The sequence below is a fragment of the Haliaeetus leucocephalus genome, unplaced genomic scaffold (assembly GCF_000737465.1).
Source record: "Haliaeetus leucocephalus isolate CR32 unplaced genomic scaffold, Haliaeetus_leucocephalus-4.0 Scaffold646, whole genome shotgun sequence".
Classification (NCBI taxonomy): Eukaryota; Metazoa; Chordata; class Aves; order Accipitriformes; family Accipitridae; genus Haliaeetus; species Haliaeetus leucocephalus.
In genome coordinates, this window is record NW_010973082.1 from 306,790 (window position 1) to 318,147 (window position 11,358).

The 11,358-nt window shown below is 65.6% G+C and overlaps 2 protein-coding genes across 2 annotated transcripts; one reads left to right on the top strand and one right to left on the bottom strand.

Annotated features, from left to right (window-relative positions):
- GAA (glucosidase, alpha; acid) lies at positions 1–6,629 on the top strand (the record flags this gene model as incomplete). Its single annotated transcript, XM_010578713.1, has 19 exons — positions 1–273; positions 351–496; positions 874–1,039; positions 1,456–1,552; positions 1,636–1,755; positions 1,913–2,031; positions 2,173–2,304; positions 2,464–2,574; positions 2,755–2,868; positions 2,991–3,075; positions 3,190–3,307; positions 3,727–3,860; positions 3,991–4,142; positions 4,385–4,533; positions 4,644–4,785; positions 5,004–5,102; positions 5,306–5,470; positions 5,955–6,107; positions 6,570–6,629. Coding segments are annotated over 19 exons (2,535 nt in total), but the record flags the coding sequence as incomplete, so codon positions are not given.
- A 1,181-nt stretch (positions 6,630–7,810) lies between these two features.
- SGSH (N-sulfoglucosamine sulfohydrolase) lies at positions 7,811–11,355 on the bottom strand (the record flags this gene model as incomplete). The annotated part of the gene is made up of 8 exons (XM_010578714.1): positions 7,811–8,372; positions 8,720–8,923; positions 9,009–9,090; positions 9,334–9,490; positions 9,762–9,912; positions 10,475–10,580; positions 10,826–10,986; positions 11,304–11,355. Coding segments are annotated over 8 exons (1,473 nt in total), but the record flags the coding sequence as incomplete, so codon positions are not given.
- Positions 11,356–11,358: the final 3 nt, after the last annotated feature.

An 11,358-nucleotide genomic window follows, 5' to 3' on the forward strand; every position in this document is an offset into this window, starting at 1 on the left:
TGCGGCCCCGAGCGGCTGCTGTCGCGGGGGGGCTGCGAGGCGCGGGGCTGCTGCTACGAGCCCGGTCCCGGCCACGGCTCCGGCTCCGGCCCCGGTCCTCCCTGGTGCTTCTTCCCCCGTGGCTACCGCAGCTACCGGGCGGAGAACCTGACGGCCACCGCCAGCGGTTACACCGCCGGGCTCCGCCGCGTCGCTGCCAGCTTCCTACCGGGGGAGGTGGGCAGCCTGCGGCTGGACGTGGCGATGGAGACCCCCGCCCGCCTGCGCTTCACGGTGCGCCCCCGACCCGGCACCCCGGCCCCGGTCCCGGTCCCGGTCCCGGCTGACCGCCCCCCTCTCTGCCCCCGTAGCTGCGGGACCCGGCCCGGCAGCGCTACGAGGTGCCCCTGGCCACGCCGCGGGTGAGCGGCCGAGCCGCCTCCACGCTCTACGGGGTGCAGTTCAACCAGGATCCCTTCGGCCTCGTCGTCTACCGGCAGCGCGGCGGGCAGGTCCTGTAAGTGCCCGTCTTGGCCCGAGCCGGGTGAAGGCTCCCCTCGCCTTCCCGAAGGGATTCGGTCTGGAAGCGGGACCTGACACCGACCCCAGCGATGTGCGGGATGGGAGCTGGGGTGCGGCAGGGGACACTGGGGACAGCAACAGGGTGGCTGTCAGTGGCTGCGGGGGCTTTGCTTTGACCCCCTACGCAATTCGGTGGCTGGGAAGGGAAGCAGGAATCCCAGAGCTCAGCCTAAACCTGCTTTTGTTTCATGTGGTGACAAGCATCCATGTCCCTCCCCAGGGCTGGTGGTCCTCCAGCTCATTGCCTTCCTCTTCCCCGGCTGCTGGGCACCGCCGGGGCTGTTTGCCGGAGTCTCCTTTTCTCTCCGGCAGGCTGAACACCACCGTCGCGCCCCTCTTCTTCGCAGACCAGTTCCTGCAGATCTCCACCTCCTTGCCTTCCCATTTCATTTCTGGGCTGGGGGAGCACCTGACGCCGCTGGTCCTCGACACGGCGTGGACCAGGGTCACCCTCTGGAATCGGGACATGGCGCCTGTGGTACAGAGTGGGGCTGAGGCAGAGGGAGAGGGCTCATCTGTGCTTGCAGGGGCGGCCCCGTGGCCTCTTATGTCTTGTCCAGGGCTGGGAAAAGCCGTCCGAGCCTCTTGAGCTCTGGGACCTGGCCTCAGCCCTGGGCAAGCCCATGGGACCGTTTTCCCCATGTTGGGCTTTGTCTCCCCCTGGGGCTCTGTGCTGCTCAGAAGCCACTTTCCCCCGCGCGGTCCAGGGCTCTTGCTCGGGGCAGAGCTCTGCTGACTCGGGCAGTGCTTGGGGCTGCGAGCCCTGGGTTTGCACTCCAAGCCACGACGGTGCTTCTGGGCAGAGGCAAGGGGCAGGCGCGTGGGTGGGTGGCTGGGTGCTACGCCGGGGTCTCCAGCGGAGTCTTGCCGGCACCGCGCTGTGCTCTGTTCCAGCCCCAGGTCAACCTCTACGGCTCCCACCCTTTCTACCTGGGGATGGAGGACGGCGGTTCGGCCCACGGTGTCTTTCTGCTGAACAGCAACGCGATGGGTGAGTCCCGCGGAGGCACTGGGCACAGGCTTGGCCCCCGTCCCTGTCCTCAGCTTATTCCTCCGGTGCTTGTGCTTCCCCAGACGTGCTCCTGCAGCCCAGCCCGGCCCTGACCTGGCGCACGACGGGTGGGATCCTGGATTTCTACGTTTTCCTGGGCCCTGACCCCAAGAGCGTGGTGCGGCAGTACCTGGATGTCATCGGTAGGGCTGAGCCACGGGTGGGGGGTACAGGCGCTCCGGGGGTGGCTTTGCCAGGATGCTGCGAGCGGCGTGGTGGGGCAGAGCGGGGCTGCGGGGGAACGCAATGCTGGGCTGTCCCTGCGCCTGCCTGGCCAGCACCCACCCTCCCGGCTTCCAGGGTTCCCCTTCATGCCCCCGTACTGGGGCCTGGGCTTCCACCTCTGCCGCTGGGGTTACTCCTCCACCGACATCACCCGGCAGGTCGTGGCCAACATGACGGCAGCCCGCTTTCCCCTGGTAGGTCTCGGCTGCTCCCTGGAGCCTCTGCCTGAGAGTGGCCATGGGGGGGCTGATGGGGAGCCCGCACGGGGCGGGGGTCCCGTGGGAGCGTGCCGGGGTCCCTGCTCCTCCCCAAGCACCAGGCACTGCCGTTTGCAGGATGTGCAGTGGAACGACCTGGATTACATGGACGCCAAGAGGGATTTCACCTTCAACAAGAAAAGCTTTAAGGACTACCCGGAGATGGTGCGGGACTTCCATCGCAGCGGCCTGAGGTACATCATGATCGTGGTGAGTGACACCCCCGGCCGCGCCAGGGCTCCCGCACGGGTGGGCTGGCACCGGGGTTTCCGACTGTCCCCGAGGGTGGTGATGGAGCTTCCCCTGAGGAAGGCAGAGGAGACTGTTCCCTGCCCTTGCTGGTGAAGCCCTGGCTTTGTGCACCACCAGGATCCTGGGATCAGCAGCTCAGGACCTCCCGGCACCTACAAGCCCTACGATGAGGGACTGAAGCAAGGGGTGTTCATCCGAAACGCCACTGGGCAGCCCCTGATTGGGAAGGTGCGTACGGGGAGCAGCCCTGGTCCCCGCGGGAGGGGGCTTGCGTGGGGCCCCGAGAGCTGGAGGGAAACACCCAGGGAATGGCCATGGTGGAAAATGGGAAAATGGCACACAGGGGCTGCGGGGTGTGGTGGGGCCAGGGACAGCGGGGCTTTGCCTGTTGCTGCCTCACTCCCGTAGGTCTGGCCGGGTCCGACGGCCTTTCCAGACTTCACCAACCCCAAGACTCACGAGTGGTGGCACGACATGGTGAAGGACTTCCATGACCAAGTGCCCTTTGATGGCATGTGGATTGTGAGTGGCCGCCACAGAGCTGCCGGCTGCAGCTCACTGGCTCCTGCCCTGCACTTCTGCTGGGCTCTGGTGCGGCAGCGAGGGCATCGCGTCCTTTCCCTCCCCTTCCCTTCCCTCCCCAGGACATGAACGAGCCATCGAACTTCGTGGAGGGCTCCCAGGACGGCTGCCCCAACAACAGCCTGGAGCAGCCCCCCTACGTGCCAGGTACAGGGGGCGAGTACCAGCCTCTGCCTGGGGGTGTGGGGAGGAATCCGGGGATGCTCCAGTCCCAGCCGAGCGGGCTCCAAGCTCACCCTCACCACCGCCCCTCCCGTATAGGTGTGTTTGGAGGACGCCTCCGAGCTGGAACCATCTGTGCCTCCAGCCAGCAGTACCTGTCCTCCCACTACAACCTGCACAGCCTGTACGGGCTGACCGAGGCCATCGCCTCCCACGAGTAAGCCTGGGATTCATGCCGCAGCTCTTGCTGTCCTAGAGGAGCTGGTGCATATCCCAGGGGATGCCAGAGCCGGGAGAGACACCCCTCCCCGCACTGCGGCATGGGCAGTTTGGGCATGGGGGGGCATTTGGTGGGTGAGCGAGGGTTTGGTTTATACCACAGTGCGCTGCCTGCTGCTGCCAGCCCAGCACTGGAGGGGGCTGGAAGCAGCTCCTGGGCTGGAGCTGGTGCAGTGCAGCTGCACTGGCTTCTGGGCTGGGGGCTTGTGTCCTGAGCGCTGCCCCGTGTCACCTTCCCCATGGGCAAGATGGTGCTGGGCGTCTGCTCCAGCACATGTCAGCTCTGCGCTGCTGCCAGGAGCCGCTGAGTCCCTTCCCTGGCTGGGTGGTGCTGAGCGGACCCCATCCTGCCCGCAGCGCGCTGCTGAGGGTCCGGGGCAAGCGCCCCTTCGTCATCTCGCGCTCCACGTTCGCTGGGCACGGGCGCTACGCAGGACACTGGACAGGGGACGTCAGCAGCGACTGGGAGCAGCTCTACTACTCCGTACCAGGTAGGCTGCGGGGCGCTGGGGCTGCATTCACCCCTGCATCCCTGCGCCTCCCCCGCAGCCAGCAGCTTCTCCTTGGGCTCTGTGCCCGAGGTTCCGCGGAGCCCCGATGCCCTCTGCACCCCCTCCGCAGAGGTGCTGCTCTTCAACCTCTTTGGGGTGCCGCTGGTGGGTGCCGACATCTGTGGCTTTGTGGGTGACACGTCCGAGGAGCTGTGCGTGCGCTGGACCCAGCTGGGCGCCTTCTACCCCTTCATGAGGAACCACAATGACCACGGCACCCGGGTGAGCACCAGGAGCCCTCGCGGGCGGGGGGGGGGCAGCTGGGTGGATGGGGCAGGGGTGGGTGCTCTGGGGCTGTGCGAGGGGCTGCCCTGCCTGCGTGGGAAGGCGGCTGGCGCAGCTGTGGGGCTGCGTCCCATCGGTGCCGGGGTCGTGCCGTGGGGAGTCTGTCCTGCATCCCCAAAAGGCGCTCACGGTTCCTCCCCGCGCAGTCCGAGCATTCCTCTTCGGCTTCTCCCCTACAGCCGCAGGAGCCATATGCCTTCAGCCCAGCCGCCCAGGCTGCCATGAGGAAAGCCCTCTGCCTCCGCTACTCCCTCCTGCCCTTCCTCTACACCCTTTTCCACCGGGCTCACTCCGCCGGGGAGACAGTGGCACGGCCCCTCTTCCTTGAGTAAGTGCCGACCCATCCAGGGCCGATGGGTGCTGGTCCCCGCCGGGCTCAGCGGGAGGTGGGTGCAGGGTCTTCCTGGCGCTGCGCTACCCCTCCCCATCCCTCCCCAGGTTCCCCAAGGACCCCAACACCTGGGCCGTGGACCGCCAGCTCATGTGGGGCGGGGGGCTGCTCATCACACCTGTGCTGGAGGCAGGAAAGACCAAAGTCAGCGGCTACTTCCCGGCGGGGACGTGGTACAGCCTTGCGGGGGTGGGTGCTCCCCTGTCGCGCCACGGGGGTCTCAGGTGGCCGCACGGTGGGTCCCCGCACCCCACCACTGGTACCGGCCCCCCAGGGCTGTGTTGAAGACTCTTTCCTCGCCTGCCCTCTCTCGTGGCCATTCGAGGGCAGCAACGCTGGGCTGGGACCCCCTTGGGCACGCTGCGCCCTGTGCCTAATAACTCCTTCCCCTTTTTGTTGTCACTTAGGACTCCACCATCCACAGCAAAGGGCAGTGGATCCTCTTGCCAGCTCCCCTGGACACCATTAACGTCCATGTCCGCGCAGGGCACATCCTGCCCCTGCAGGTGAGCCCCCTCCTTGCTGCGGTGATGCCGCGGTGACCTGCCTGGCCAGCCCCTGCCGGCGTGTGGGGCAGGACGGAGGGCGGCAACACGGTCACCGGCGGACTGGACATTGCCGAATAAGCCGCGAGGCTGCGGTGGTTGGCCGGGGCTGGGGAAAAGCGACTCCTGCAGCGCTCGGAGCTGTATCTGGTCCTGGGCTGCAGGAGCCTGCATTCAGCACCACCGAGTCCCGCAAGAAGGGGATGGCCTTGGTCGTGGCGCTGACACCGGACGGCTTCGCTAGAGGAGACCTGTTCTGGGATGATGGGGAGAGCTGGCAGACCTTTGAGAAGGGGGACTACACTGAGATCCTCTTCCTGGCCACACGTGTGAGCGAGGGGGGGGGGGTTCTAGCGGGGGGCCCCCGCCCCGGGCGTTCACTCCCCCCTGCAGGTCCTGGTTGCCCTGGGGCATGTGCGGTCACGGGCAGCACCGCGCCCTGGTGCAGCCAAGGTGCGTCATGCCGAAAGTGCCAGGCTGAGCGGCTACAGCACTGTGTGCTGGTGGGGTGGTGGGGTCCCATGGGGGCTGTACCCCACCGGGAACCCCTTTAGGAGGGGGAGAGGCTGCGCTGGGGAGGTGGCTGCTCTCTTCTTGCACCCACAGTGCTGCATAGCAGCGGATGCTCTCCAGCCCCATCCCTCCGATAAATGGCTTTGCCGCTCCACAGTGACGGCAGAGTACCCGAACCGCCCCCGGACCCGGTGCCCTGCAGACAGGCAGTGCATCGGGCAGGGCACATCGAGAAGCCCTGGGGGTGTGTGGGGTGCCTGGAAGCCCAGAACGTGGGGTGACAGACCCCTGTCCCTGCAGGGTGCCTTGCTCAGCCAGCTCCTGCAGGTGGGCGCCCACCTCGACGGGGTCCTGCTGGAGGCTGTGACCGTGCTGGGTGTCACCAGCCCTCCCCGGCAAGTCCTGGCCAACGGTGCCCTTGTGGGTGGCTTCTCCTACCGCAGTGACACGCAGGCGAGTGCTCGTCCCCACCGTGGGAGGGGGTGGCAGCGGGGGCGAGCTGCCGGCCGGTGGCTGGGAAGGGACCTGGGGCTCAGCTGAGGGGCTGGTGGGGTTTGGCCGCAGTGATGGCACAGTACCTGCTTTGTTGGCACCAAGGAGCGTAAACGGCTGCCCGGCATGGGCTGTGTTGCTGCCCTGGGGCTGGGGCAGGATTAGGCTGTGGAAGGGGGCAAGGATGGGGAGATGGAAGATGGGAAGAATGCGTGGGGATGAGGCTGGAGCTCTGCAAGGAGCAGTGGCATGGCTCTGCTCCTAGGGCTGTCTGCCATGGGCACCCTTCCCAGGGAGGTCTGTGGGACCGGGGCTGTGTTGGGGTGTACCCCAGGGAGGCAGGACACCCCCCTCGGCTCTGACACCCCCTGGGCTCCATCCCGGCCAGTTCTCACCATGCTGACCCTTCCTTCTCCCACTCAGGTGCTGAGAGTCCCCATATCGCTGCCAATGTGGGAACAGTTTGTGATCACTTGGACCTGAGCCCATGCTGGATTTGTGCCACTCGCTGGGGAGAGGTGATGCTGCTCCCTCTGTCTCTGGGGCCAAATCTGTCCCATCCTTTGTAAAACCAGAGTTGCTGCTGCTTCTCCCATACAATTCAGCTCCTGGGCTTTGGCTTCCCTTGTGGCTAACATGACTTAATTGGAGATGTGTGCACTGGACTTGTGTCAGGGTTGGGGGGGCTTGCACAACTCCTAGGGATGGGGAAGCCCTCATCTCCTCCAAAATTGGGAAAAAAAGACACAAGTGCCTCGTGAGACAGCAAACCTGTTAACATGCGGAACTGGTAACCTGTCGAGGGACTGCGGGGTCTCCTGGCTGTGTTTTTGGGGAGGGGGATCCATGCAGCGCGGCGAGGGAGCGGTGGTGTGAATAAAGTTGCTGTTTGCTGCGAGCACCCCCAGGCCATGTCTGTGCCTCTCTCTGCCAGTGCCTGTCCTGAAACGTGGTGCTGAGCCCTGGCTCAGCGCTCCTGCCCAGCTGGGACCCCCTGGCTCCGTCCCAGCCTTGGGGCCTCCAGCAGGACCGCCTGCAACCCTTGCAGGCTTCACCCCATTTCCCAAAGCATCGGGGGACCCCCGGCTGCTCCTGCAGCCCTGGCTGTGCCGCAGAGCCCGTCCTGCTGGCTCCAAGCCCAGGGACTGCTGCTGTCCGGGGGCTGCCAGCCCCGGCCCCCACCGTGCGGCTCTGGTCAAGCCTCTGCTGCGCAGGGAGGGAGCAGACGCCATCACCCCTGGGCCTGCGCACCTCAGGGACTCTGGGCACTTTTTGGATATTTTGTTAAATTAAACCGTACCCCTGCCGCCTCCTCGCTGGTACCCCCTGGCCCTTTTTCCTCAAGGGGTGTGCAGCCGCCCCTCCACAGTGGGGCTGGCAGCAGGCAGTGCTGCACGGAGACGGCGGCACCGGGAGCTGGCTCCAGGTGAAAACGGAGCCCTCTTCTCCAGAGGCTTTATTGAGAAGCAACTTGGCCTTACGACTTCTCTGGCCGAGAATAAAGGCACGAGGATCCCCGAATGCTCCAGGGCCAGGCGGTGTTTGCGATACAGAAAGCAGAGCCTCGGGGTGTCACCCAGCCAGGATCCCGCTCTGACCCCCTCGTGCCCGATGGGCAGCGCACGGCTGTCCCGTGGCAATGGGGGACGCCAGGCAGAGGTGATGCTCACAGCTCGTTGTGCAGTGGCCGGCACTGGGGGCTCAGTTTCTCCTCCAGGACAGCGTCAGGGGCACATACCCAAGGGTCACTCGTGTCCCACTGCCACTTCAAGAGCTGCGTGCGAAGCAGCTGGAAGACGGTGGCGTAGCGGGGGTCAGGGGCCAGGTTCTGGCTCTCGGTGGGGTCACGGCTGCAGTCGAAGAGCTCCCAGCGGTCCCTGTAGTAGTACTGGTGCAGGGTCTTGTTCCAGTGGGTTGGCTGCCCAGCCCTGGTGCGGTTGAGCAGGTCTTGGAAAGTGGGTGAGACGTAGAAGTCCTGGTCGATGGGAAAGGGCATCTTGTAGTTGAGGTTGTGAATGAGGCGGAACTGGTGGTGCTGGATGGCTCGCATGGGGTAGTACATGGTCACCTCGTGGTGGCTCTGGCTGCTGAAGGCGGTGGCCCAGGGCTGCTCCGACTCCAGTGCTGGCAGGAGAGACTTTCCAGTGAGCTGCACCCGCTTCGTGCCAAAGATGCTGTAAGAAGGGTAGGGGATGGAGAACCAGTCCAAAATGGTCGGTGTCAGATCTGGAGGGGAAGAGAAGGGTGAGAGGAGGGGCTGGCACCCATGGGAGGAAACTCAACCCCGGAGAGGGACAGAAAGGTCCCCAGGGTCTGCTGCCCTGTGGGCTGTGGATGGTCCTGGGACGAGCTGCAGAGCTGAGCCCCGGGATGACGTCCCTGCAGGGGACCCTGCTGCTCTGTCAGCCCTCCTCTCCCTTCCCCGGGGTCAGCCGTGCCAATGCTGAGGGCTGCAGGCTGTCGTCCGCGAGAGGACCCTGGGTTTTGGTGTGGGGAGGGTGGGAACCCACTCACGCTCCCCCGGCACAGCTCTGCGTGCCTCTACTCCCTCCTGGGGGGGCATGGGCTCTTACCCAGGAGGGTGGCGAAGGCCTGGCTGACTTGCCCCCAGCGCTCGGTGTGCTCGGGGGAGGAGATCAGCAGGGGCTCGGCGGTGCCAGAACGGTAGAGGTTGGTCCTGCCGCTGGGGAAGGGGATGCCGTTGTCGGAGGTGTAGATCACCAGTGTGCTGTTGTGGAAGCCGGCACGCCGCAGCTCCTCCAGGACCAGCCCGATCCCTGTGGATGGAAGGGCAGAGCTGGGGGCGGGGGGTGGGAGGGATCGCAGCGCTCGCCGGCAGCAGCCTGGCCCCGTGGCTCCTACCTTGGTCCATGCGCCCAATGGTTGTGTACTGGGCTGCCAGGTCCGCCCGGGCAGCCGGCGTGTCTGGAACAAAGTGGGGAACCTAAATGCAGAACGGGAAAGTGGCACGTAGTGGCCACGGGGAAGGAGGTCGTGGGTACGCCGGGGTGGCCTTCACCAGTTCTCGCCCATAATGCTGATGGCAGTGACCGAGGTGGGGGCCAGCCTGCAGCCGGCCTGGCTCCGGCGGAGGCTGCTGAAGTGTGCAGCTCCCATATGGCCCCGCACAGTGCCATATAGCCCCATGCAGCCCCGTATAGCCCCATGCAGCCCCACAGGCTCCCACCTGCACTTGCTCTGGGTGGTAGAGCTGTGGCTTCCAGTCAGGGATCCAGCCCATGCCGCTCTCTCCGTTGCCAAATTTCTCACAAAAGGCCCCATATTGGGGCTGGGAGTGCCCGCAGCGGTGGGGGTCGTGGAAGGCGACGTAGAGGAAGAAAGGCCTAGAGACGGAGAGGGTGGAGGTGGAGGTGGTGTAGCAAAGGGCTGCCCACCCCCCCAAGACCTTCCCTCGGCTGTGCAGGGGAGAGCTGGGGTCGATGGGGGGACTCCCACCTAATCTGGGCTTCTGGATGTGGGGTGACCCTGAGACAAGGTGTCCCTTCCTATTTGTGACCAGCTGGGACATGGAGACACGTCTTCAGCGAGGCCGGTTTTCCTCTCCTCTCCCGTGCCCCCTCTCAGCCTGCCCTAGGGACGCCGGGTCCGTCTCACCTGTCATCCTGGCTCTGCAGGAACTGCCGGACAAGCGCTTTGATTCGAGTGATGTTTCTCCCAACCTGCAAGACCGAACTGTTCTCCTCTGTGTAGGCAAAGTCGAAGGGGTAGACAGCCTCAGGCCCAACATGCTTCTTCCCAATTATCCCTGCAAGAACGCAGACAGGTGGTGTACCAGAAGCAGGGAGCGGGGAGTAGGACGCTGGCTGCTGCTGCTGTCTCCTTCCAGGGAGCTGACACAGATCATCCACTCCAGCATGGGCTGTGCTCAGCAAACGCTGGTGAGAGTGGAAGATGCTGCCAGCTTCTCCAGTCATTTCTGCCGGTTGCAGAGGCACTTCCACATCTGGTCAGAAAATGGGACCCACGTGGGGACCACGCTGCCCCAAGTCACAAGTGTGGGTAAGTGCTAGAGCAGCTGAGCAGCCTGGGTGGAAGTTTGGGTCAAGCACGAGCCTTGAGTGAGCCTGGGAACCAGGAAGGAGCGGGATGGGGAACAGAAGTGAAACTGAGGTGTAACGAGGATGGCAGAGGAGCAGTGGTGGGGGGAGCAAAGCGAAACCCAGGTGTCAGCACAGAGCATGGGCACGGGTCCAGTCGGTGCTGTCTAGCTCGCAGGCAGGTCAGCCGTCAAGCTCTCTCAGCCGATGGGGTTCGGTGCACAGAGCAGGGGGTTTCCCTGCCCGTGTCACTTGCCCAGAGCTCCCTACCTGTTCGGACGCGTGCTTGGCTGAGCAGCCGGGGCAGGCTCTGCACGCTGTCGAAGGAGTTGAAGTGGTGCACGTCCTGGTGCAGCCCGTACATCCCATTCTGGTGCTGCAAGCAGGGAGAGACAACACGGTTGGACGACATCTGCCAACCTGGCCCCCAAACAAGTCCAGCCGTGCAACAAGTGTGTGTGCATGGGAAGCAGGTCCCAGGGTCAGGGGAGAGAGTGGGTCAGTGGGAATGGGGGGATTGCCAGGTCCTGTGACCATGCTGTAAGCATGCTGGCTCCGGTCATCCCCGAGTACCCACCGCGGACTGGCAGCCCCCACCCCGGCGCACGTGGATGCCCCTACCTGGGGTAAGCCAGTCAGGATGCTGGCCCGGCTGGGGGAGCAGCTGCTGACGGAGGTGAAGGCGTTCTGGAAGACCACGCTGCGCCGGGCCAGCGCATCCAGGTTGGGTGTCCGGATGGCCGAGTTGTTGTAGGTGCCGCTCTCAAAGCCACCGTCATCCGCTGCAGCGGGAGGGGTGCGGGGTGAGCCCTCCGGCACCGGGCCTGACCCCCGGCGTGTCCCCAACCGTGGGGGGGGGTGGCAAAGCCCAGGGGACACTAACGACACTGGGAGCAGCCCTGGGCTGAGGACGTCCCGGGCTGGGGCCGGTGCTGCCGTGACCATCCCGGCAGAGGGGATGCAGCCGGACCCCCGGGACCGTCCCTCCCCCTGCCCACCGGACTCCCCGAGCCCCGGGCAGGGTTACCCCGTCCCAGGGCTGGGGGCGGCGGACCCGGGACCGGTCCCGGGGCTCCGTCGGGCCGGCGGCCGCACTTACCCAGGAGAAGCAGCACGTTGCGGGCCGGGGCCGTGGCCGTGGCCAGGGCCCCGCC